The 27,245-nt window shown below is 38.7% G+C and overlaps 1 protein-coding gene and 1 long non-coding RNA gene across 7 annotated transcripts in view; one reads left to right on the top strand and one right to left on the bottom strand.

Annotated features, from left to right (window-relative positions):
- Window positions 1–102: 102 nt before the first annotated feature.
- LOC148223694 (uncharacterized) lies at window positions 103–10,887 on the bottom strand. 6 transcript variants are annotated; one of them, XR_015803989.1, is made up of 4 exons: window positions 10,495–10,805; window positions 5,967–6,102; window positions 5,402–5,445; window positions 103–4,517 (listed from the first exon to the last, which is right to left on the bottom strand). It is a non-coding gene; the product is annotated as an uncharacterized LOC148223694 (long non-coding RNA). The 6 variants fall into 6 exon arrangements; XR_015803991.1 differs by lacking the exon at window positions 5,967–6,102 and having other exon boundaries at window positions 10,495–10,808; XR_015803987.1 differs by having other exon boundaries at window positions 103–5,445.
- A 318-nt stretch (window positions 10,888–11,205) lies between these two features.
- Window positions 11,206–27,245, top strand: part of LEMD3 (LEM domain containing 3) — a 42,868-nt gene continuing 26,828 nt past the window's right edge. The window contains exon 1 of the mRNA XM_014888577.2: window positions 11,206–12,757. Coding sequence (XP_014744063.1) covers window positions 11,221–12,757 — 1,537 coding nt within the window. The 5' untranslated portion in view covers window positions 11,206–11,220. The remainder of the gene's footprint in view (window positions 12,758–27,245) is intronic.

Below are 27,245 nucleotides of genomic sequence, written 5' to 3'. Positions count from 1 at the left end.
AGAGGGAGAAAAAGACATAAATAATAATAGTACTGGGCACAAATATGGCTCGAGGCAATAATTTTCATTCCAAAGGTTATAGATGCTGCTTCACCTCAGGTGTACAGAAATAGCAAATACATATTTTATTGGTTTGTTTCTATGTGGTGAACATTGGTAGATAATAACTAACACTTGCACAATTTAAATAAACAAGAATCTTCTTGCAGCAGGATTTTCAGAAGTGCTCAGCCTTCGTTGGGTTTATTCACTGAAGTGAATCATAAAATTCCTGCCAGTCTCTGCAGACACAAAGCTTATGCATTGGGAATTAGATTCCTTTAAATTCTTCCTGCTTATTCCAAAACAACTGTCATTAAGAGCTGTCAGGAGAAAACCCCACAGAACTAGTTTTATTAGAAAAATCAGTTTTGCTGAAATTGGAGTAAATTGAAGTTCCTGAAATTTCAAATGGGAAATTAAAGACTGCACGTTCAATTATTCTGAATATAACATTCCAATTATTTATTTTAGAACATAGTCTTTATTGTAGTTTTAAAAACTATGTCAAAGTAATACTGAAGGCTGTAACAACACACACTCTAGAGGCATAAGTCTTCTATTTGATATCACTTACGACATGTTTCATTATCTCTTTCATTTCTTTTCCTACAATAGTCCTGGGTCATCCACTGGAGAACATGGAGTTAGTCTGGCTTCAAACCCGGTTGGGTACTGAAGAAGACAATTATTTTTATAGCTATTGTCCCATTCTTTACTGAGGCTGAAAAGTGTAGCAAATGAAAGCTTGCAGAAATAAAAATTATCAAATTGCTAGAGAAGTTAGAGAAAGACGTCCTTGTCCTTGCTTCTGTCATATTCTTGAGTGGCAATAGGCAAGTTATTACATTCATTTTCCCAGCTGGTCACCTATTTTGTTCTTCATTTCAGCATGCCTGGCATCAGATCTTTGATCTTGTCTGTAGAATCCCAGAATTTGCTTATGTTATCACAGAGGTTTTTAAAGTTTTCGAATAATTGAATTTTCAGTGGTTTGGGGTTTTCTTTTATATAAAACTTGTGTGACATTTCCCTGCTTCTACAAAAAGCAGATCTAGCCTTTTAAACTTCACCAGTAAATTGCACTACTTTAATTTAATTGATTTTATTGCAATTTCCATTACTTTAATAGACTGTAGTAAATTCAGACCTCAATTATGTACGTTTTAAAAGGAACAGTGCACACTAACTATTTTTATTAATTAATCTCCAAACTAATCGTTGATATCATCCTGAAGGCATCAGTTCCGAGCTCTCTCACCTGGTGATTCTCTTTGTCCTGGTCACATGACTTCCACCTTTTCTTCAGGTTGCAAGGTCCATTTCTGAAACTGATTTTGTGTATCACTAGGAGATGTGAATACTTGTTTCTAAATTATCAGACTAAAGCAATTTTAAAGAAAGAAAAGTAGACTTCTTTTGTTTATTGCTTTTCTATAAATTATTTCTATGCAAGTTTATTTTTAATTGTTTCTCTTCTCTTGAATCTTGATAGTTGAATTTTTCACTGAAAAAATGTATTTGCAATGCAAATTCTATGTCCTTAAAGCACTGAAAAACATACTAAATACTTACAGTAGTATTAACACAATTAATTGTACCTTTCTTATTAATAAGATTCGCAATTGGATTAAAAAATTTAGCCAAGTTTTCATTAAAGCATTTAGTTGTGAATTAGTCTCAGAAATAATTAAAATGGAAAGTTTATACTGAAATATGTTTATACAAAACCATTTCTACGAGTTTCCTTTTATTGTTTGCCTTCATGGAACTTCTTTAGTACTTTTTAGTGAATGAAGAGAACACTGTAGACTCACTAAGTTATTTTGTCCTGAGTTGTTTGAGTAAGGATGTAGCATTACCCAGAAAAGGCAGCCTTGTCTTGGGTCCAGCATCTGGCTGAGAGAAAGAAGATTTTAGCAAAGTAAAAAATAAAATGAAAGGAGAGAAAAGTGGATGCAATTAAGTTTCTGTCTTAGAAATTACAGGGAGTATGAGTAACAGAGCTAAGCAATTAATCCTTCACGATTTTTTTTTTACTATTATAGCAAACGAAGCAATCTCTTTTATCAAATTTACTTACCTGCAGCTTCAGCTCCAGTGGGTTTAATGTCAACATCTACTGGAGGAGATAATGGGCAGATTGTATAAATATTACTCACTGAAAAGCAATTAAATGTATGACAGCAGTATGATTTGTTGCTGAATGTGGCTGCCCACAAAGCTTTTGGCGCTTTTGTCATACACTGCAGATCCAAAGCTCAAATTCTGCAACAATGGGATCATGAAAGCTTCTTTGATAACTGATCAAGTGGTCTGTGACTTGCCTAGCAAGAAAACCTCAGGCACTTCCAGAATCAAGGTTAAAACTAAAGATATTATTACAATTTATCCTGTAAATAACAACAAAAAAGCACCTCAACGTCTTTAAGGAACATTCTTGGAAAACCATAGTCAATGTCCAAAAAGACCATCAGAGTGGCAGTGCCTCAGGAGCAGAAAGACAAAATGTATATTGTCCATTCTGTCGTAAGGAAGAATAGACATAGGAGTGATTATACATGACATAGCATGAAATAATGGCTCACATATGGTAAAGAATATGTGAATTGTAAAGTGGAAAAGAATCACTTTGAGCCAAATGTTCCTCTCTGGCATTAAACTGCATGGGAGAACAAAGTAATCAAAAAATAATGTAATTTTTGAAGCACAGCTATTCAACTATGTTCTCCCCCTGCCTTTGTACACTACCCAGAGCAGGTATGAGAAGTTATAAAATATTTTGAACTGTGCTAAAGATAGGTGTTCGAGCATTCCTTGTGCTGGAACAGGCAAGAAAACAAAAGAGCAAAGATGGGTAGGGCACTGCCTGATATTCAGTTCACAGTTTTGGTAGAACATGAGTCAGGCAAGCAGGATGCCATCCTAGTCTAAATAAAGGCAGTGACAAAACTGCCATTGACCTAACAGGGCCAGAATTTCTGTCTCAATATGCATCCTAAAGTCCCCCATATTTCTGGAACAACTGTACAGCTGCTGCTGAAGTGTCACTCTGGACTGCCAGTGCCACTGCACCCCACAGCTCTTCTGATAGCATCTGGGGATATGATAGGACATTGAGTGGATCATATTTGGAGTTAGACCATCTGTACCCCACATTTTGTGTGTGTGTATTTTAGGTGGTGTCCGAGATATGGCAATTATGGAACTGTGGGGATCCAATCATTTGTCAGCCTTTCTTTTCCTGTCCATTTTTTTTTTCAAACACACAGCCTATTGGCCATTTTTTTCTACAGCAAAAGTAATACTTTTCCCCTTGGAGCAAAACTCCTTGAATCCCTTAGTTTTGTTGCTTTCTTTACAATGCAGACAAAGAAACACATGGGAAACCTGAAAGAAGTGCTTCATTCCAAAATCCATGTGTTAGCAGATGGGACATGTGGCAGTTCTGCTTACACAGGAAGCAGGCAAAGGTATAATGATGCATCTCAATACAAGAAAAGCTGTGTAACATAACATCCTTTAGAAATAAGTGCAGTATATTGAGTGATAAAGAATTGATAAAAAAAGAAGAAACTTTATGCACTGAGGTGATCTGAAATACCAGAAGACTACACCATGATAATAAAGAACTTATAACTAGGGCCTTTTACATTCTCTAATTGTGAAATACTCCTTTCCCAGCAAATTATTTTCTACCACATAAGTTTTTATTTCTCTGCTTCCTGGTCATTCAAGTGGCACTGTTTTCCGTTAATGCTTTTCACACTTGCTAAGCCTAATTTACCACATATTAGGAAATAAAATCTTTTGCTGACTTTCAACTTTCAATAAAATCTTCTGCTGTCTTGGCACAGGGCAGACAGACTAAGAGGTAGGTTTCACATGGCACTGGATACTGAGAATCAAAACATATGGACTGAGGTCTGTCCTTTTTTTAATGACAGGTCAGGGAATTGAGGAACTGAATGCCAAGGGATGTAATGCCCAGCGTTCAGGGAAGAAACCTAAGAGAATAAAAACAGTAACAGATGTAGAAGGTTGGGGTGCGGGCAAAGTCAAAAACTATGAAAACATCGAATCAGCAAGGGCATATGACATGTCTGGCATTAAACACAATAATTACAAGCCTTTTTAATTGCAATAAATGTCTTTCATATTTATGTAATGACATGTTTGGAAATCATCTAATTAAAATAGGATATTCTGAGAAAACAAGAGTTCTGCATCTCTGTAGAAGGTTGTTGCTGCTTTTTATCTGAAAGCAGTACGCATTCCAGAGGACTTCTGAGATGCATCTATGGCAAATAGTGACATACAAGTGGACCATACTGCTTAGAGAGCTCACCACTGAGATTTTTCTTTGTCATATTAATTGCTGGAGATTAGAGTTTTTGCAATAGCCAGGACCAGAAATATTTTCACAGAAGTGTTAGTTTGGAGAGAACAAGCCTTTTAAGTTCCAAACTGCAGAGTACCTGAAACAGAGTGAGAACAGCCATCTTGTAGCATATTTATTAATAGGTTAAAGTACTCCTTTAAACATAGCATGTTCTTGAAGTGCATAGTTCATGTAGTACTGAGGACAAACAGACAAAGCATAGTGGGTATGCTAATACAAACAAATACAATACAGAAACTCATAGAAGGAAGAGATTCAGTGGAGAGAGTGAGGAAGTAGCTGAATTTCTATGTACCCTCAGCAATCCGTTCATTATGTAACAGCACTACAACATTATCAGTTATCAAAAAGAGAAGAAATAATGTGAGATTATGGAAAAGCTGAAAGTAAAACATGAAATCTGAGAGCAGCAGATGGATAATGACAGCGCTAAAATGTATATATTATCTATGAGATGTATTTAGAAAATTTTGCCTGGCATTAAGTTCTTCAGAAAATCCTAATGACAACTGCAGATAGATTTAAAAGCGTCCTGACTTCGAAGCACAGTTCACAAAATGAATGAGAGAACTTGTACAGCCAACACAATATCAAGATGAATGATGTAAATGAATGATATAAATGAATGATATAAATGAATGATATAAAAATCGCTGAACTGTGCATAGTAAAATGTTTCCTCAGGGAAGGAACAAGGAGTAAGTAATAGGTTCAAAGAATGGCTTCTGTAAATGATAATTTAAGTAAGAAATGATCCAAAGAGTTAGTAAAAAAGCCATGGAAAGCAAATAAATATTATTAAAGAAACTGAAATTACAAGGCATTGATATAAAATAAATGTCATATCACCGTGCAAACTATACGGAAACAATTAAAGCAGTTAGTGTTTTCATAGAACAATTCAGCTTCATACATATCTTTATATTCTTTCATATGATAAAAATAGATCCAGACACTTACTCAAATATCAGCATCCTAGGAATGGACGGGATATTGTCCTAGAGCTGAGGATAAAGGAACATGAAAAACTTGCCTGGGAAAGGCCATAAACAAAATCGTGTATTAAGATCTATTGGATATTGGATTTACTGAGATTGAACAATATTCTCAATGTCAAAGGGTTTAAAATATTTTATAAATAAAATCAAAATATAATTTTTATATTATGTACATTCAGTTGCATATGTAAAATGTAGATTTAAGCATTAATATGAAGGTACCATCTTGGTCAATATAAGATACTGCTGGCCTCTTCATATGGTTTATAACGAAAGGCAGATGTACACTAAGTTGCAAATATGCATATGTATGATATTGAAAACTCTCAAGTAAATAATAATAGCTATTAAAAATCTTAGCTGGCAAAATTTCACTCCTGTATTTTTCTAGATGGTTTTCCAATTAATTTCATTTAGATTTGGGAATAATTAACATTTCTGAAAGCTGGTCTTAAGTTCAACTCAATTTGGACGCTTGGATGATAAGGAATACATTACAAAAGACTCATTTGCAAACTTTGGTTTACCTGTCTTTCCCATTTTATTTCTTGAAACTTGTTGCAGGGTTAATTCAGTTTCCCTGGGTACCAATCACAAGGTAAGGCCTGTACTCCTCTTGTTGTTCTTGTTGTTCCTTAAATGCTATATATTTTCGTTTCTTTGCTGTAAATAAAGTTGTTGACTTTATAACCTTCCTTTTATAGTCTAACATATTTTCATTCATTTTTTTAAAATCCATACCTGTTTCAGGATACCTTTAAGGGTCTAATAATACAGGCCCACCTTGTTTCTCTTGTAGTATGAGAAATTTTAAAATTACTTAGTCACTACTGCTTTTTCCTCCAAACTGAGTACTGAATTGGCATTTCGTTTTTTGCTTGGCTGACTCTGACACACAGATGACTTTCTTTTAGCACATCTTCTGTTTGTTTATAGCACGTAATAGAAGTCATCCAGCATTTAATTCTGCTTTTGCTATGTAATTTTGCAGACAAAATACTATTCACAGTAACAAAGACATCACTCTTCAAAAAATTCAGCAAGAGGACAAACAATAGGCTGGGGAGAGTACTGGAATGGAATTCCTACTTCACTTTTCTATAACATTTTCCATCATCATTCTTGAAGTACTTCTACAAAGATGAATCACTATTTCAATTTGCCTATAGGAGAAACTGAGTCTCCTGAAGAGGAAGTAATTTGCCACGCAGCAAGTTGGTGGCAGATCCAAGGGCAAAGAACAAGGCTCTTCATTTCCTGCCTGGTGCCCTCATGACATTAACTCAGTTTACAGCTCTGCCACAGTCTTCTTTATGACCTTAAGTAAGACCTTTGGGGTCCTTTATTCTCCTAACACTGAAATGCATGCTTAATTTAAGCTTGTATTTTTAATGATCACAATTGGATGAAAACCTTCCACTAATACATCAGACATATTACAGAGATGGTCCAGCCTTTCTATCGGGTACTTTGAAAGGGAGAATTCTTTGTTCAGCATACTGAACAAAACCTAGGTAATGTTTTATTTTTCATGCTGTGTTTATTTTTGCCCAAAAGTTTTCACAAAGACTAATTCTAACCAGCGAAAACCTGTGTCTGTAGATGATAGAAAATAGTGAGTTACAAGAGCCCCTGTTCTATTGCTCAAAGGGTACAACACCTGTGTGTTATGGGCCCCCAGTTCTTCAGATTTGCAAATACTATTTTCCTTTTTCATAGACATCTGGAGAACAACTGTTTGCACTCCCGATGAACTCAGGGTGTGGATGAGAGGGGAATGCACTCCTCCACCTAGAGTTCCCCACTCAGTGTGTATGAATGAAGAAAACCACTTCTTCCCTTGCCCTACCCATTTGCACATAGAGCTCCTCCAAACATTTCCTCTAGGTTTCCTTGTAAAAATACCTCTCCACTGTCCTACAAAGTCTCATGGGGTACAAAGCAGACATTTCAGTATTTTAATCAGCTTTTAATTTGTTCAGTATTACTACTTCCACTATTCCCTCTTCTTTCTTCTCTTCCCTTTAACTTTCTTACTTCTTTTTGAAGTGTTGTGTCTCTCTGTTTCATTTCTATTTGGGTTTTTTCCCTTTTTATACTTCTTTTCCATGAGAAAAGGGAGATTTTCCACTCTAGGCCAACTCATCGTAGAGGCATGGAGAGAACTGGCAGAAATCATTGCTCATGTCTGGCTGTGCAGGGAGAGGACTAGGGTTTTGCTGCTGTGAGGATTTCTCAGAAGTTATATTGGAGCTGCTCCAACAGTTTACAGTAAAAGGACTGCAGTTCTAATGCAAGTTCAGCAAGGTGAAGGCCATCTTTTTTTCACGTACAATAACAAATTGTGTCAGATGTGTCTCTGGACTGACTAATTAAACCTTTGTACAGGATGCCACATGGTATGCCGTGGAGATGAAGGATCTAGCTTTCATACAAAGTCTGACATTGAAGGGGAAAGAGAGATTTCTGGCCTGTAAGGACCGTAAAGAATTAAGCACAGAAGGAAACTGAATGCAATGATGACATTCACATGTGTTAAGAAAACTAGAGCGTGTGGGGTGTGTTAGAGACTCCCATGATGTGTGAGACAGGATCAAGCTGCTTTTAGATGGAGACGCTTGTACAGGCCAAATATTGGTTGTTGTTAATGTTCCCTAGATGTACTAGACTTTTACAGGAGAAAATGAAGTTCTAGAAATGTAGCATGTACTTTGAGATGGAAATGGCAGTCTTAGGGCCAGTGGTACATTTTTCCCATTGTCTGTGAGTAGTTTGTATTGAATTTCTTCCTTCCTCTTTGTGAGATATGTTCTGTGAGTGGAGTCATCAACAGTGGAAATAACATAGCCTATGGAAATCTTTAAAATGTGCCAGGATGACACAACAATATTGATTCAATACTCAATAAGAAGCTGAGAGTAGGAGAGATGGAGAGACTTGTGGCAGTCTGTGCTGTTGAGATGTACAAGTGCTTTCTCTAGAAACAGAATTTTGTAAGGGCTACTGGCTTCCTGCTTATGTACCTTGCCTGGACTTCAGGTGAGAGGTAATGGAGGGAAGTGGGTATTCAAGAGGAAGGGAGTATCTTCTCTTGTGTTTGCACAGAGCCAGGTACAAAAGAGCAAGGAAAATGGGTCAGATCACCAAGAGCTAAACAGGCCTAGACAATACCAATAACTGTTTGGAACACACTGAATTTAATGTTTTGCAGCAGTCTAATGACATGGTGAAAACAGAATGGTGGCTCTATTCTGACTTCTTGATTTGGTTATTTTTGTCAACTCTATGACTTTATATTCTGCTTAGTTATTGAACAAACTGAAATTAGAGTTTTGTGGCACAGGAAAATGCATTACACACAATTTCCCTTGTACAAAAATGTAAAATGTAAACTTTATATTTTCTTTCTGCACATGATGGCTCTTCTTTTAAGCATTATTAAATTAAATAATCTCAAATTTTAAAGACATTAGCCTTGGATCAAAGTCAAGGATGTAGTTACAAACAGTGAGCTCTTTACAGCTCCCTCTATGCTGCTCATCACTTTGTTGCCAAACACTATCAAGATTTCAGGCTACAGTAACACACAGCCATGTTTAAGGTTGTTTAGGTCATCGCAAAAAAAAAAAAAAAAAAAATCTCATCAGGTGTAGTTAACATGTCTACATCCTCTATGGTGTTAACAGGTATCTCCTTATGTGAGAAAGGTACAAGAATGTACGGAATCAGTCATCTCCAGGTTTTCAGGGTTCTGCTGATTTCAAAAAGGCAGGATCCCTTCCCAGTATTCTTCTGTGATTAAGCATGCAACTCCAGTTCTTATCGTTCCTTAGATACTCGCAAGGAACACCTAACAATAGGAAAATGGATTCTCAAAAGCCAGAGTAGTGTATTGCTACAACTTTTGGCCATAACTGTGCTGGGACGTCATTATATATGTAGAAGTACTTCTGCCAATTCCACATGGCAAATACGTGCTTTACCCAGCCAGAGTTTTTGTATGTTAAGGGTAGTGAACCAATAATAAAGTACTCTGCCTGACTACCAAGTTCAGCTTCACTTTTTCCTTTTCAAATTTAAACAGAAGGCTCTAGACGTAACTGTACAATGCTTTAGAGAATGAAACAGAACTGATTTCCCACCTTCATAGAAGTGTTGATTACAACATGCAGTAGCCTTTAGCAATAATTACTCTGAGACATAAAATAAAAGGGCAAGAAAGTTTCAGGGACCAACAGGTGGGTGAGCATTTTGATAATGTCCTACTAATGAGATTTTTCTATTCTCTCTGAATAGCTTCAGGATGATCCCCTCAACCATTCATCTGCATTCATGATTTCATCCATCTGCCCCTCTGTAACTACGTTTGCTTCCTGAAAAGAAGAGGCTGGAAGGTAAAAATTAACTGTCATAATAATCATCAGCTTTTAGTCACTATCACTTCTTTGCTTTATTCCTAAAGCCTTTGTATTTACTGTTGGCATTTTCTTAAATTCTATTACTTCTTTGTCACAATTTGTCATGAAATCTCTGGTTTTCTGATAGCTAACATTTTCTTTAAGCTCAGTTCCAGGGGAACTGAATGGCTCAGGTTCAGGTTTTAAAATAAATGTACGTATTCCAGTTCCTGAGAAGAGAACTGAATACAGAAAGTGAATTTAAGCATAAAGCGCATATGTAAATAAACTGTCCTTTCAAAAATAAATAGTTTTTCATGCCAGTCTTTAGGATTTAGAGTTCTTCTTTGTGGATTATTTTTTTCAACTTACAGAGTCAGCAGCAATGCCTCCAACAGCTTCATCAAAATGTCCAATGCCCAGGAATACAGACATCATAAAGTGAGCAGGAATTATATGACCTGATCAGGGATGACCACTCAATTTAGGATATGCTATGGATCAATTTAAGTTATATAAACATTGATGTATTAACTACAGGAGGGGATTCTGTTGCCTTTTTGAAGTCTCAGAGTCATGAAATAGGATGGTTCACTTTTAGCAACAAGAAGTGCACACAGCAGGTCATCACACACTTTCGAACCAGTGGGACACTTACCAAGGGACTGTAATGTGGCAGCACATGGCCTCTTTGCACGAGGTAGGCAGCAGCCCCTTCCCATTTCTCCAGACATCTTTGGGCTAAATTTGACACACGGGAATGGCGTTAACGGAGGTTGTGTATAGTTTGATGCTTCTCACTGCAGCACATTCCGGAACCCTCCGACGCTCCGCAGCAGCCGCGGCTTTGTCTGTTCACAAGTGTGCCTCATATATCTTGTTTCCGACCAACGCGACTCTTCCAGCTACGAAAGCCGCCACAGCCTCCCATGCCCCCGGACTCGGCGCCCCCCTCCCCGCCTCTTCCCCGCCGCCGCCGAGAGCGCCTCCCGCAGACTCCCCGCGCGGTGCCGGGGGCCGCCCGTTCGGCGGTGCCCTCCCTGCTTCCATCCGCCGCCCGCACGGCACGACTCCCACCCAGGACCCCCTCCACGAGCTCGGCGGCGAACAGGGCGATTCTCGACCCCATCTCTCGTCGGGGCGGCAGCAGCGACTCCAGCCCCGCGCGACGGCCATGACCGAGCGTGTGCGGCCGGGAAGGGCCGCCGGCGCCGGGCGGCCCCGCCCCGCTCATCCCCCCGCTCGGCCGCGTTCCCGGCGGGCGGCGTCACAGGGTGACGGACGGGTCTCGGCCACAGCCGAGTGCGGCGCGTCAGTTCCGGCGGAGAGCGCGGCGCGGTGCGGCGCGTGGGTCGGAAGCGCCGCGGCGGCGGGCGAGCGGAAAATGGCGACGGCCGCGCAGCTCACGGACGAGGAGCTCTTCTCGGAGCTGAGGCGCTTCGGCTTCTCCCCGGGGCCGGTCACCGAGAGCACCCGGCCCGTCTACCTGAAGAAGCTGAAGAAGCTGCGCGATGATGAACGGGCCGGGGCCCGCGGCGGCGGCGCTAACAAGACCCGGAACAGCAACAACAATAATACGGGAGCCGGAGCGGCGCCGGCCGGAGGCGGCGGCCCCGGGCGAGCTGCCCCGGGAGCGCGGGTGGCCGGCGCCGAGCACCCTTTTCTCCTCGGTGCTGCCGCCGGAGGTGGCCGAGGCCGCCCCGCACCCCCCGCCGGGGGCACCAAAGTGCTGCTGGGCTTCAGCTCGGACGAGTCGGACGTGGAGAGCAGTCCCCGGAGCCAGACCGGCGGCAGGAGGGAGCGCGCTGCGCCCCTCTTCCGTAGTCTCAGGCCCTTCGCCCCTCACGGCGCCTGCGGCGTGAGCAGCAGCTCCCCCCCGGAGGAGGCGGCCCGGCGGAAACCCATCGCCTGGTGGGGGGCGGCGGCCGGGAGACTGGCAGCGACTCAGGGTGTGAGGGAGCTCGGTGATGGTGAGGAGGAGGAAGACGAAGACGAGGAGGAGGAGGAGGAGGAGAAGGAGGAGGAGAGCGAGCAGCAGCAGTGGAAGAACCGGACCGTGAACGGGAACCGGCTTCTCTCCTACGGTGGCAGCAGGGACAAGTACTCCGACTCGGAGGAGGAGGAGGCGGCGGCGGGGGCGAGGGCCAAACAGCAGGGACCGAAGGAGGAGTCTGCAGTTCGCCGGCCCAGACGGAGCCTCAGCAAGTCGCCTGCTCCATTCATAACAAGCAAATGCGCTGCAACTGGCGCTGGCGTGATGGAGACGGGCCAAGAAAGGGCTGGTGGAGGCTGCGGTGCTGGTGTGCTCGTAACGAAAGACAAGGCGGCGGGGGCGGCTGCTGCCGGCAGTCTAGACAGGGACAGAAATCAGGAGGCGGCGGCGGCGGCGGCGGTGGTGGGGGGAATAGGAGAAGGATGTGAAAAACTGGATTCTAGTCCTCCCAGCCCCAGATACCGCATTGGCCTCTCCAGGAAATCCCCATCAGTATTGTTGCTGCCACCACCGCTCACGGACGTGGACAGCGGCAAAATCACTGACCCTCCAGGCACCATTAGGAAAGCGACCAATAATCATGTTCTCAGCGGTGCTCCTGGTAGCTGTAATGTTGATTCCAGGATCTATTCATCTACTAATAGCCTTCCCCCGGGTGGAACCACCTCCTCTCTTAGACTCAACCACTCCAATCATACGGGTTCAAATCATACGTACCTGAAAAACACCTACAAGAAAAATCTCTCTGAGCCCGAGGAGGAGCTTCTCCAACAGTTCAAAAGAGAGGAGGTATCCACCACTGGAGGCTTCAGTGCACATTACCTGTCCATGTTCCTCTTAACTGCTGCATGCTTGTTCTTTTTGATACTTGGATTCACATACCTGAGAATGAGAGGTTCTGGAATAGCTGAGGATGTGGGAGCCAACAGTAAGTATTAGGTGAAGGGTAAGAGCAGTTTCTGCAAGTGGATGTAACAACTGTTAATATGCCTTTGCATTCCCCGATATCCCTTACTGAATAGTTCTGAGCTCCACCTTAGTATAATCTCTTTAGAGAATGTTGCACAGCGAAATTGTATTTCCTTATGTATGTTATTTGCAAGCTGGTATAATAAGCTTGCAAGACATTTGAGGATAAACTTAAATCCCAGCATCTCCTGCTATAATCTATTGTTACCTTGTTTTCTAGCAAGTCTTCTTCCCAAAACAGTTCTATGGGTTTTGTTCAATTTAGCAGGAGTTTGGTTAATAGAGAATTGACGAGGTAAGGCTTTATGTCGTTCTCACAGGAGTAAGCGTGCACAATTAGATACCTGGGATTCCTGCAGGGCTAAGATTTGACTGTAGTTGTTTGGTAATAAAGCAGGTTGCTTTCGTTCATGTGTGCTGAGGCGTGGCAAGGATCCTGAGTTGAGATGATGTTCCACACTATGACAGACTTTGTGCAGTGAATGCTTGACCTGTTGTGTATTGTTTTTTAATAAATACTTCCTTCTAAATTTAATTTGATGACGTTTATACATGAAATATTGCTGTGCTTTAGTCTGAATTTCAGAGCATTCAAATTTTTTTAAATACTGAATTATTTGGGAACTTCTTTAGCATGTGGAAGTAACTTCTTGGAATAGATTTTAAAACGACAATTTTCTATTAATGAAGAATACAAAAATGGAAATATACCACCTAAGGGTGGTGATTCATGCTAATTCAGTTCTTGGCTGTTCTGAAATGTACAGTGGAGATTTTAACATTAGAAAGAAAAATCATGCTGTTGCTGTCTTGATTTTTCATTGCTTCTGGTGAGAAATTATGCAAAAATCTGGTTTTGGAATGCAAGAACGTTAGAAGGTTCTTGGCAACTTGAATTTTTCTTGAAATGATTGAGGATAGTGTGTGAGGTGTATGGAAGTGTGTACATTTTTTGTATAGAGAGTAGAGGATTTATATACTCAATTGTGGACACGTATACAGTGGCTTGTAAGGAATGATCTGACTTATCTTGGGATCTACTAGATGTCACAGGGCAGCAGTGTGGGCTGGCTTTTTTTCTATTCCCTTTCAAAAGCTGTTCATTACATTAGGGTAGCAGAATAATTTTTAATTCTGTTTTGCACTCTTTGGTGGGGAGGGGGTGAGTAGAACATTTGGTGTTGAGGAAGGACAGTAGCACCAAGGACTTGGGGATTTGCAGTGGTTTCATTGCAATGGTCCACGTGGCTCTAAAGTACTGTTCAGTCTTGTTTGTTGGGCAGGCTGTGAACGTATGCAGATGGGCTATAATTAGATACACTATAGTGTGACGGTTGGGACGGCTCATACTCTGGTTAGCTTCTGGCCATAACTGGTAGAGACATGCTTACATTTTCTTATGTATGGTTAAGCTGTATTATTGTACTAGAATGTATTATATGCCTCTTTTAGTCTTGAAATATGATGATTTTAGCGGGAGAAGATCTGTCAGCCTGCTGGGGTAAGCTGCCAAATTCAGTAGTTGAATTAAAACTGTTTTGTTATCCTGTTTGATAAAAGCTGAGTGTTTCAGCAATGCAGGTAGCAATAGTTCTTATTGTTCAGAGTGGATTTTTTTTTTGTATTGAAAGAAAATTTGTTTTTGAATGTGTGAACTTTCCTATAGAGCATGTGGGATGACTGTGCTGAGTATATTGCTCTTAAAAAGTTAACCCAGCTGGAACTGTTGGACAGGAAGAGTCTTCTTAGAGGATCTTGCTTAGTTTATGCTGCCCAGTCAGTGCTCTGGTAGTTGTGTTGCTTAGTAGTTCAAGTAAACCAGTTCTTGGCCTGTTCTTACTTGCTGTCTTTTCAGTGGAGCTCTTGAAAGTGGGTTTCCTGAAGAATTGTTTTGGCAATGGCACTCATATTTCATCTGTCCTACTTCCTCACAGCCCCAGGCTTTGCTGCAACATGACAAATGGGAATAGGGGGAATAGTGTCCTTTAGCAGAAGCAAACAGCAGGTTTTGTGGCTAGCTTATTTGATAGGAAGAGGAGCAGGCCACTTCTTTTAAGTAATGTGGGAATGAGCAGGAAATTACTTTGCCTATATGTTTAGCATGTGCTTACTAAATTATTCTCAAATCAGTATGTGGAACAAAAACATGGTGGGTCTGTAGAACAGGCAAGAACAGGCTAATAAAGACTGATTTCTACTGAAAAGGGGGAGAACCCTGTCTTCTATTATATGCTTCCTAAGCTTAAACATCATCCAAGTGAATCCTTTGACTCTTTTGCTTATATGGGTGTATTGTCTGTTTTTTTTATAGAAGCAGAAATGATTAATACTTTTTAATTAAAAAACAATAGTATATCTCAAAAATAACTTTTTCATTTAGGTGATTGGATATTGCGATTTTACTGTCTTTTAGGTAAAGTTCTGTTGGATTAGAGTGATTTGATTGTGGAAAAAATCCATTATTTTAAACTCCAATCTGTGTCATAAAAACTCTTAGGGTTCAGCAGAGTTGCAGTATATGCATCTCTCTAATTATCATGCTAACTGTGATAAAGCAATAAAGGCAGTTATTTTTATACTTGATGGCTTCTTATTTTAAATTTGCAGGGAATTAAGCACAGTGAGTTTAATGTTGGTTTTCGTAGTAGTTAATTTCCTAAAATTAAATGCAGTCAAAAGAAGGTGATAGTTATATTTGTGACATTGAAAAATATTTATCACGAAGTACACTCAATATCAACACTTAAATATTTGTCAGGCCGTAATCTAAGAACAGAGGAGTTGTCTCTAATGAGAAGGAGTCTTAAAACCAGGTGTTGGAGTTGAATTTAGGCCAAGTGTAGTAATATAAATGAGAAGGGGTGAGCAGAAAATTTCAGAAGAGACTTGTCACACTATGCATAGTATTCAAATAATTTCTTATTCAGAGTTGTGAAATAGCTATGAAGTGCTTTAGTTTTTCCACATGTAGCATAAAATACTCAAAGACAAATCATGACTGGGCTAATTCTTCTGTATCTAAGCTGTAAAGGTCACTTGAAGTAAGGTTTTTATGCATTTTGCTGTCTAAAATATAGATAAATGTCTGTGGGGTTTATTGTAAACCCATTGAAATAAATTGCTCTTCAAGCTCACATAAAAGACCAACTAATACGTCTAAGTGCATGCTGTGCTTGCTATCTCTGCCAGTGCTGCATTTGAAAATGATCAGCTTCGGCTTGGTGCTGGTAACGTCATTCATTTTGCCCTGGCTGTAAAGCATGTTTTGTTTCAATTTCAATCTCTGCCTTCAAAATACCATGGGGTTATATCAGCTTCTTGTCAAACCAGCATAGTGTTTTGTCAGGAAAATGGTAGACTTGAGTCTACTTCCTAGGTTCTTCAGATCCTGAAGAGCTGTGTGCGTATCTCTTCCAAATTCTGTGGTTTTGTGATGTTACTCTGAGCATCTCCAGTGTCTGTTCCTGGAAGTTAATTCTAAAGTTATTTTTCACGAAAGGTTGATAACTGTAACATCAGATCGTTGATGTTGCTTTCAGATCTGGTTCACTTTCTTTCTGAAAAATATGGGCGCTAGTACAGATGCTGTTGAAATCTGTAATCTGAAATAGGTTGTATGTAAGTTACTTTTACCATTTCTACTCCAGTACTTTGGGAAGCAGTTGATGTGACAAAAGAAAAAAAAAAACAGAACAAAACCACCACAACAAAAAAACTAATCTTGAAAGATTCAGATATGTCTTGTTTAAAATCTTATTTTCTTATAAGAAGAGGTTTTTAAAAGTGACATCTATTGCTAGTAATTCTGGTCTTTCTATGATACTTGCTACAAAACAACTGCTAGGACAATAATCCTTACTATATTTGCTACAATTTGTGTTTTTGAAGTGTTAATTCAGGGAGATTTAGCAGTTGTATATATTGCAGGTGTAAGCTTTTGCAAGTCATAATTCTAAGCGTTTCATTCAATTTTATTAATGTTCCTTTGTTCTTGATGTGTAAATCTCTCAGGTGTTAAAACTTATATGGAATTTTATGCAGGGAATTTAATTGCTAAGAAGCCAGACTTGCTGTATAAAAGACAAGATAACTGCTATGCTCTCAGGTCTGGAAATTACTTTTGAAGTGCTGTGGTATTTCACAGATAACTGTTACAAATTTACTTGCCTTCTAAGATCACCTTCTCAGAAGAGTCTATATTCTTGACAGTGTTGGCTTTAATGGAAGAAAATTAGTTGTGGATAAGAAGTATTTATAGAAAAAGACATAGTAAAGGGATGGAGAAAAATTGAAAGGTTTGCAGAGTTCCTGTGTTGTCTGCCTGTTAACACTGCTTGTGCTTTGCAAGGGATACTATGACTTGTGTTTGACAATGTAACAAATTCTATTGAAATATTAGCATATTGCTGTTTCACTTTCTGCATATTGCTTTAAATCCTAGTTAGCAAGTATTTTTCAACTAGGTGATATAAAATAAAATCCTGGTGTTTTTCTTAAAGACTAATCTCTGTTGTAGCAATCTCAGTTCTGTGGTTTGATGAGTTTTGGATCAAGATCAGTAGATCAAGCAAAAAGAATCCCTAGGCTGCCTTCTTAAGGTAAAGCCAGGCAGAATAGTTAAATTTCCTTAGGATTCTTGGCAAGTTTAAACTCTTGTCTTCCTTATGGTATGTCAGAAATTATTCTTTAAAATGAGGAATAATTTGGCCTTTTATCTAGGAAAGTCTGAATTATTGTTATAGTGACTTTCATATAGGAAAGTCCAAGTAATTACTATATAGTATAAAATAGCTCAGCTGACAGCTTCAAGTCCTTCCTAAAGGATTATAAACAGTCAATTTATTCTTGTAATAGATCTGGAGTATAAAGTATAAATATGAAAATTGCTTAATAGTGCTCAAAACAAAAATTATGGAAATTCAAAATTCCTGTTTTTGAGGGGGTAGTGGTAATTAATACTTCGTTCAGAATATTTATAACTGCTTTCCATTCATGTGCTTAAATGTCTGCTGTTTGCAGATGTGCACAAAACCTTCCTTCCGCCATTACTGTAGATTCTTATTGTGACATTTTTTCAAAGTTGCTGTTGGAGGCTGTGCTTCATTTTGAAGTAAATAATGGAAAATCTGAACTAGAATTGCTTGCCTGAGGAGCAGGGATGCTAAAAAGCTGACAGGAGTCAGTCTGTTTTCATTAGATATCAAAAAGTAATCAAAAGTTTGCACTGCATTCTACACTGCAATTCCTGATGTGAGAAAATTAAAGGTGATCCAGAAAACAGATCTGGTTGCAACTTTTCCATTTTGAAAAGCATTAGAGACTAGAAATGTGTAGGAAAGCAAAAAGCAGACTTGTTTCATTTGTTAAGAGCCCCTGTCAACTCTAATACCCTTCAAGTGCAATGCATATCTTTCTGCTTAGGACAGATGCATAGAGTGATAATGGATGTGGTGGAAATACTTTAAAGAAGAGCCCATGATACACAAAGACTTAAATTTCTCATTTTAGGAGCCCTACTTTGCACTGTTTCGTATTCTATAATTATCCCAGTACTAGAGAAGAATCAGGCCTGCAGTCCTCCTATCTCTGGGAAGCAATTGTGTTTTTAAAAATCATGTACATTTAAATCCTTTTGAGATCTGTTTTTCATCTGAGAGTAGTAGGTTGCAAACTGGCTTGCAACCTAAAGTTTGCAAGCTTGCTTACCCAACTAAGCTGTCAGGAGTTGTAGAGTTGTACCAACCTGATCCCTGTCATGCTTCTAGATCTGTGCTTCAGTAATAGTATGAACTTTTGAACAGGCTAGAACTGCTGCTTGCGAAAGTTGCTTCACTAAAAAGCTTAGGCAAATACATTAAGCAAGTACAGTGTTTTTTTGTTGATGAACATGCTATTCCAATGAGAATCACGGAGTGTTGTAATCATGAGGCATATATTCCTTTCACTTTCATAGTTCTTGTGCTTGTATTCTCTGCTAAAATTAGTTGTCTGTTGTGATTTGTATTAGATTGAGAGAAATAAGTTTACTGGTCAGTGGACTGTGAAATCAAGGATTTATTAAAAAGGAAAGTTGTTGGTTTTTTTTTGGAGACGCCCATGATTGTTGAGAACTTCATTAGTACTATCTTTGACTTGTCTCTTCTTGGCTCCTTCTGTTTCTTGTGGTAGATATAGATTTGTGGAAGAAGGTAGCAGTGCCTTTTCTGTGATTATAGTAAATAAGACATGGTGTAGCTCAAGTCTTGATCAAAGTAACCTTCTGCCCACTAAGTCATTCTGATACAGAAAAACTTGTCAAAAGGGGCAGTGGTAATGATCACTGAAAGAACTGATCTGTGCAGGGATACATTGAAGAACCACTGCACATCTTAAAGCTGATCTCATGCAGGTTCTTTCTGTGTTAAGACGCTTGCTAGAATTGATAATGTCCAGTGTTGAGTTCTACTGTGCTGTACTTCCTACAATGTTATTTAGTGCTGTTTTTCTGTTCTGCTTCTGTTTACGTTCTGCTGTGGAGTGTGAGAGTATATATGTTAACAGTGAAACAGGCAAATGTGGTGCCTGTTGGGCATAGCTTGCTGGAGGAGATGTGCTGTTATGGCTGGCATTTTGCAGAGGAAAATACCAAATTTTCTGCTTACTGAGAATTATTTAACATAAAGGTATCTTGAGTAACACTGCCTATTTAGAGTTTTCAATTCCTTCAGCTGCTTTAAATGACAGACTGAATTTATTAAAACGGCTGTTTAATGTGGGGAGAAGAGTAGGGGCTTAAAAAGAGATGTCTTAACATTGAGTTAAGAGGCACTAAAACTTACGAAGTATTCTCTAAAATCCATTGAATTCTGGTAAGCCTCTGCTAGGTAAGCAAGAAATGAGTCTATTCATAAATGAGGGGTTGTAGAGCAGCTCCTCGGCTACTTTTGCTTTGTTTCAGAGAAGACCATTTACTTAAATAAAAATTTAAAGATGAGTTGTTACACAATAATGTTTTATATACATGCTAAGACTTCTTTCATACTATCTTTATTCACTTAAGTCTTAATACATGGTCACATCCCCTTAACCTTCCATTTTTTAAAATCTACAAGAAGTGTTTATACTTGGTCTTACAGTGTCTTGGGTAAATGCAGCATCAGCCTGTCCTTTCTGGGTGTCCGCTGAACAAAACTTATCACAAGAGGACTATTGGGCATGAGATGGATGAAAGTAGTATTTTTCCTAACACTAGATTTCAAGGCCACGTCTAGATCTTAGTTTTATTTTGTCCACAGAAGAGTGTTTCTTTGGTCAGTTAAATCTCTGAATTGGAGAAACCTTAGCCTTTTGTTAGCTTTAGGATCTTTTCAATAGGCAGCGTATCAAAGCCACTTACCATAACTATCTCTACCCTCAATACTCATCATCTCACTATGTAGTTGTGCAATAAAACATTCTACAACATTTCATTTACTAGTATTTATCCCAGTGTTTTTTCAGCATCATCAACCTGCACAGCAGAAGCCCCTCATATCCCATGCACCCCTGTATCTCATGACTTCATCAAACACATTTTTATCTGAATATGTTGTTGGTCACAGAGAACAGAAGTCTAGCTATAGAACTAATGTGAAAACCTCTTCAGTAGATACTGAGCAATGGAAGATTTACTGTGAAGGATGGGTTTCATATCTCAGAATGTAGATACATGATTACTTTTTTGTTCTGGTTTGAGTTTTGTCTTGTTTCTGTTGCCTAAAATAATGCTTGGGTTTGTTGTGAGGTGAATTGGTGTTTGTTTTTTTTTTTTTTAATTCCCAGTATATTTTCTGGGAAATGGTATAACGTTATCTGTTAAGGAATTTCTATTATTCTCTGGCTATATTTAAAGTTTAGAGTGCTATTCTTTTTCAGTTGTCATGCCTTAGGTGACCAAAGATGATTTTGTTGAGTGACAGACTGGGTGGTGCACGTGTGACAGACGCCTAAAAGGCGTTCAGTTCAAACCTAATTATGGGGAAAGGCCAGTCTGGCAGTGTTGTTTGTACTGTTTTCTCTTTGCAAATTCCTTGGAAATAATTTACTGTTACTTTGTGAAGAAGAGAAAATGATTTATGAAATTCCATGGTGGTGTCTTGCAAAGGAGAATATCATATTAGGTTCAATCTAGTCTGTTTTTGTATTGGTGTACACCCCATGTATGACCCAAGAAAATGTGGAGAGGAGAAAGGCATAATGTCTTTTTAAAAAAAGCTGAAAAGTTTTTTTTATTTGGTTGGTTGGTTTGCGGGTTTTTTTGGGGGATGTGTGTGTTTCATAATTTATTTTTGGGTTTTGTTTCTCTTATCTGTAAGCGTGAGAAGTACTTGTGCTTTTACATCTGCTTTTGTAGAAGCAGATGTGGATAAAGGTGTTTGTAAGGCACTATGGGAAATAGGGAATCTGAGCTGTGTTTAAAGGGTATGTTCATGTTTGGGTACTTTCTTTCACATATAATAATAAATGCATGTTCATTTTTATATCAACTCAGAAGAAAACTAAAAAGGGAGTGTTGAGAACATCTAAAAGCTATACGGCTGTACTGTTTATACAGTGACCTTTGAAGGAGGAGAAATACCAATACTCAATACCAGTTGAGTACTGCTAAGAGCTCACTCATTTAGAATGGGCAGGTACGTATGCACAGTTCGATTTGGTGATTCCAGGTGTATTATAATCAATGCCTGTTAAGTTTTAATTCCATCAGAGGTGGTCCTCCTTGAAGAAACACTATAGACTGTGTTTCAATTGTTTACATTGAGCGTGGGTGTGTTGGCGTACTGCGGAATTGTACAGTGCAGTGGCTTTTTATTTATAACTTTAAACACTTTTTTTTTTCTCTTGACCTTCAGCTGAAGATGCTGCTTATTGAACTGACAACAAAAATGTGCAAATTGAGTACAAATGCACATGAAGTGGAGGCAGGAGGAAAACCATGAGATGTTAAATCCAGACTTGTTTTATTCTGCTATGTAGGATGCGTGGTATTAAAGTGGTTGCTTTTGAGGGTGAGCAGACTGGAGGGAAATGACACGAAAGTAGCAGCCCTGGGAAGGAGCTGTCCTGGTAATTGAGGACCTAAGGCCAAATAGGGTCTGCCTTTTTCTTCTGTAAGAGAATGAGTTAGCATGTGATATCCTTTGCTATTCAGAAAATGGGAATGTACCGAGCTACTTACACAAGCCTTGGGATCAGACTAACTATATGGCCAGCTCCCTTGAGCATGAGATACATGATTTGAGGAAATAGAGTTAGGATCATGTTCTGTAAACTTTCTTTTCATAATTCAAGCACTGAGCTTTGTTCTACTATGAAATGACCTACATACTACAGAGTTCTTAAGTGCCAAAGGAGTGGTATGGTTTTATGGCCCCTAGTGTTTTAGATCTTGCTAAGACTCATTTGTACTTCCTTTCTGTCTTCTTTTTTTCCTGTTTCTGCATGGCAGGTGAGTTTCTTGCCAAGAAGGGTTTTGGTTTTTTTTGTTTTTTTTTCTCCTCTCTCGATCCACCAAGGTCAGAAGTACACACAGTACTGCTAGAAGATTCATCACCTTAATCCACAAGCTGATGATGTAACCTTTTAACTAATGGGTATAACCTATTTAATAACTAAACAATGATGATAACATTAGTTCAAGCAGACTCTTCTCTGAGTAAAGGATAATGGTATGTTAGTCCAGTTGTTCCCTTCAGATAATTTTTATTTGACTAGGTAGATTAATCAAACAAATCATTGAACAAATGCAGTTGCAATGGTAGGCAGCTTGGGAGGTTAGCCAGCTCTTCAGAGTCTTATTCCAGTGGAATGAAAATGCAAGTAACTCAATATTGTCTGCTGTTATGCATGTCCAGTCAAGTGTGTTTTGCTGTGTATTACTGCCGAGCTCATCTTGATTTTGAGCTCTTCAAATTTCCACAGTATGTGATGAACAGTTTTCCTTCTTCTCTTAACTAGTATGGATACTTGTGGTAAACTGACTGCTGCTTCCTCAGTGAAAGCTCATCTTTGTCATGCCAAGAGATCTGCTACCAATTACTTCTGTATGTACTGCATAGAGCACCTATTTTCAGAGTTCTACTATTGTGTTAAGGCTTTGTAAACATATTGTTCAGCAGTTCTGCTGCTCTTAGTGCAGCAAGCACTGTGTTCTGAATGGTTAAAAGGACGGAGGCACAGAACCCCAGTTTTTAAAATAAAAAATTCCTATTTGATCTGTATCTTGACTTTGTGCTCATGATCAATGGCCTTTTAAGAATTTTATTGTCATTGTTCTCCCTTTGCATGTTACCTTTGGGTGTTGTAAACTGTTCATACTATTACTAGTACTTTGTAATTGAAGTCTGGAAGAAGAGGTTATAACTGGGTGTTTCTATGCTGGAAACTCTTCAAGATGGAAATCGTTACTGCTTGTACAAAATCACAGGATATTTTTATCAAGACTGGGCCCCTTGGCAGAGCGACAGTAGATTCAGTATTTAATTGCAGCTTCCCATTGACTCTTAAACCTTCTGTGTTTCAGTAACACTTGCTTTATTAGTTTGCTTTCCTCTTTGAACTTTGGAGTTTGAGGAAAGCAGAACACTTCCTAGTTTAACATAAAACATGTTGTGTTGCCATGCTTTCAAGATGCAGTTTCCCCTTTTTCTGAATTTGTTCATTTGTTGAAGTGATGGGTATTTTTTGACCTTATAAAATGTAAGGAGCTAAAATATTTGGGAGAGGTGTGGAAGAAGGCAGAAGAGCTCTTTCAGAAGCCTATTTGCATTCTCTACCCATTGTAAAGTACTGATACGTGTCTGAAGTCTAATGTTTCTCCTGGTAATGTTTTGCGTTTGCTTATAAGAGCAGTCTTACTGTGGTGGGCTTTTAATTTTGTATGTATACACACTAACCTGTAGTGAATACTGTGTGTATGTGTGTGTAAGGAATGTGATTTTAATCTAATTTTTACAGTGCATGACAAGTACACTTTGGGGCCATTTTCCCTGATAGAACAGAGATAGCTGTTTCTTCTATGTTTTGTAATATAATGCGAAAGACCACGTGTGCAAATACTGTTACTAAAAATATTTCCTTAAATATTCTTAAGAACTGATAGCTTTTATGATTTCTAGGTTTTTTTGATCACTGATATGAGTACTAGAATGAAACTGGTGTTATTATTCTAGTGAAACTGAATAATCTGGTGAGAAGCTTTCCCAAAACACTTGTGTCTCTTCTTAAAAATGGATGAAATTGGCATGACTTGCAGGAACGCCTTTCAACGTTCATGTCTATTCTTACCTGCATTTGAGTAGGCAGGAGTAGATTTTCTAGGAAGCATGATACAGCTAAACAGAGAAGAGGGATATTTTGCTGTAATTTGTTGGGCTTTTTATTTTTTGTTAAGTAGTGAAAAACTCCAAAGAGAAATTCTGCTAGGTCATACCCTTTTACCTAAAATAATGAAGACTCTTATTTTCAGTGCTGATAGAAAATGTTTCTGAAGTGTGTATCACAAATATGATTGTTTTAGTTCTTTTGGAGGAGGGCTTTGTCAAAATAAGCGAACAACATGAAATTGTTGGTTATGTCATCAGTCGTTACATCACTTACAAACAGAATGAATTAAAATTATATTGGCTGGAAAAATTATCAATAAAAGCACTTTAAACTGAGCCAGTTGAAAAAGTGTCTAGATGTTAAGGAAAGGTTCAGCAATTTGTAGAGTTTGCTAATCCTTGTGGCAAATTATGCTGCTCTTCAAAACTGACAGGGCCAAGGACTATTTAAACTATAATGGGGGACTCATTTAGAATTAGAAAAAACATTTCCAAAGCACACAAAGATGATCTGTAGTGAAGGAATTGCTGTATGATTTGATATCTTAATATCAAAGCAGAGAAATTTAGCCTACTAGTTTGAAGTGGTTTCTACCTGAATTAGAGAAATATGGAGCTGGAAGGTTGTGTAAAACTGCTTGTGTGTTTTGAGCATTGAATAATTGCAGACAGGAAAGTAAAGGCAGGATTATTTTATTTAAGAAGTTTGAAATATGGAGTTCTGGAATAACATTTTGTGCAGTAACTTGTTTGGTATTTTTCTGGCCCTTTAAGGTTTAGGAGTTCTGAGAGACAATGTTTTGGAATTATTCTTGACATATACACAGTATGTCACTGGATGAAGTCACACCTTGATCCTTAGACTTAGAAAAAGTTACAGATCTGTTAGCTGACATTGAAGATAATTGGGTTGTAAAATTACTGAAAACTTGTTTTTGAGATTATGTAAAAAAAGGCTGGGCTAAAGGCTGATTTCTGATAGCAGTGCTTCTAATATTGTTAATTACTCTGGTAGCAGTACCAGAGCTAATGCGTTACCCAGTTAATGTATTTGTTTTAAGAGGGAAAAAATGTGATGGAAAACATTAGGTTATCTGCTTACAGAACACATCTTTGTAAGACAGATTTTGGAAATGTTGCTACTTCTGTTTTGGGATTAGTCTGCTTGTAGCTTAGTGGATGAGGTGGAGAAAAGTACTTTGCAGGGAGGAACATTCTTGCTTCTGCAGCTGCGGCTTTACAGATCTTTGAAGTTGCATTGGAATTTTGCTTTTTCATCTATGAAATCAAATTATCTGTACGTTCAGAAATAGATGATAGCATTACAACAGTTCTGTTAAAAATGTCACCTTGAAATGTTAGGAGGAACATAGAGCTGCAGAGGGCTTCAGAGGTGACTTTTATGGAAAGGGGGAAGAGGGCTCCCAAATGTGGAAGAGTGAGGAAAGAAGTGAAGGCATGAATAGTGAAGGGCGAATAGTCTTGTTATTCTCCTCTGGTACAAGCCTACGTGTTTTAACTTCGTAGCATAAGTAGATGGTAAGTTGTTCTTTGAACTCTGTTAGAATAAGAGCTTGATAGACTGTTTCCAAGGCTGGCAATTGTTGCAGGGTAGAGGTCTCAAGCCCTTTTTGAGGAGGAGCCTTGGAAGTATATGTTCAGATAAAAATCTTATATTAACAATTAATTCTTAATTTAATGTTTAGTTTGGTAGAATAAGAATTGTCACTCTTACAAAGATAGTTACATATTCTAAGAACCGTCAAGAAAGCTTTTGAACCAAGAATGCTGATGTAATGTATTGAAATACCTTAGGCGTGTTGGAGTAGGTGAAAACTTTCAATCTGTGACTGGAGCATGTGGGAGAATTTACTAAGAGCTTAGGTTCTGGACAAAAGAAAGAAGGGTGTATTCAAAAGAGGAATTACTGAAGAAGTTAAGGAGTGGCCTTATAAACTCAAGTGAATTGAGGTTATGTGGTAAATAAATGCAGATTGATTAACAGTTGTAATTGTATGTGCAGCTGATAAATAGCTTCATTGCATTTTGCATACTTGCCTCTTAAGGCACCAGTCATGCTAAACTAAATAGCATCATACATAAAATATACTTCAGTTTTTGGTTAACTATAACAATCACTAACTTCAGAGGGATTTCATGGAAATGCTATTGTGTGAGTTAAAATAAGGAGTTTTAAAGATTGTTACATTTTTGTGGTCGGCAATTTTGAAGAGGTGTTTGGTATTCTTGGTCATTGTAACCACTATGTATTTGTGAAGGAGACGAGAGCATTGAAATCTCATCTGTCTTGCTTAATAAATTCAAGGCGTTAATTTATGTAACTATGAAGTTGCCCAAATGTGAGATTGATTTTACACTGGCATTGTAATGCTAGAAAAGTCTAACCACCACGATTGCCTCCACTTAATTGCTAGACTACCCTAGTATATCCAGAATTTCAGCTGAAAGTTTTTAGTTTGCATCTTTACAGGCATGAAAATGTTGCATATGTGTTTGTTTCATGACTTTCATCAGTGCTAAAGTTCGTTAGTCAGGTATAATGAAATCTACGTACTCCTGTGTCTTGTGTTTGTACCCCCTTCCAATCTAAAACCACTGCTCAATTGAGATTTCATGTATGCTCAAAAAGATTGACCCTGGAGTCTGTAATTATCCTTGTCTGGATAACTAAAGAACAAGCTAGGTGTTTTTTCCTATATTAGATTGAACGTTTAGTGTGCTGGGTGTGTTCGATTCAGTTAATGAATGAAATACATAAAACTTTTTGAAGTTGGTAGCTTGATAATCCAGTAAGCAACGGCTGTGAATTTGGACCTATAGAATGAAACTGTGAAGTGCTGTAGGGCTTGGTTTGCAAGAGTCTTCAACATATGCTTCTGTCAGCTTTAATTAATCTTATGTCTGAATACAGTATTTGGATGCCTGTGAAAACCAGTCCCTGTGTTTGGGTGGGCTTTTTTTCCCATTTGCTGTATCAGAAGAAGCCAGAGAAGGCCTTATTGGATAGATAAGATGCTTAATTCTTTTCTGAGCTCAGGCACATGGACCAACTTGTTTGCTAAGTTGCAGAGAGTCAAGCCTTCT

The sequence above is a fragment of the Sturnus vulgaris genome, chromosome 5 (assembly GCF_052056855.1).
Source record: "Sturnus vulgaris isolate bStuVul1 chromosome 5, bStuVul1.hap1, whole genome shotgun sequence".
NCBI lineage: Eukaryota > Metazoa > Chordata > Aves > Passeriformes > Sturnidae > Sturnus > Sturnus vulgaris.
This window is presented reverse-complemented; position numbering and strand designations above follow the sequence as displayed.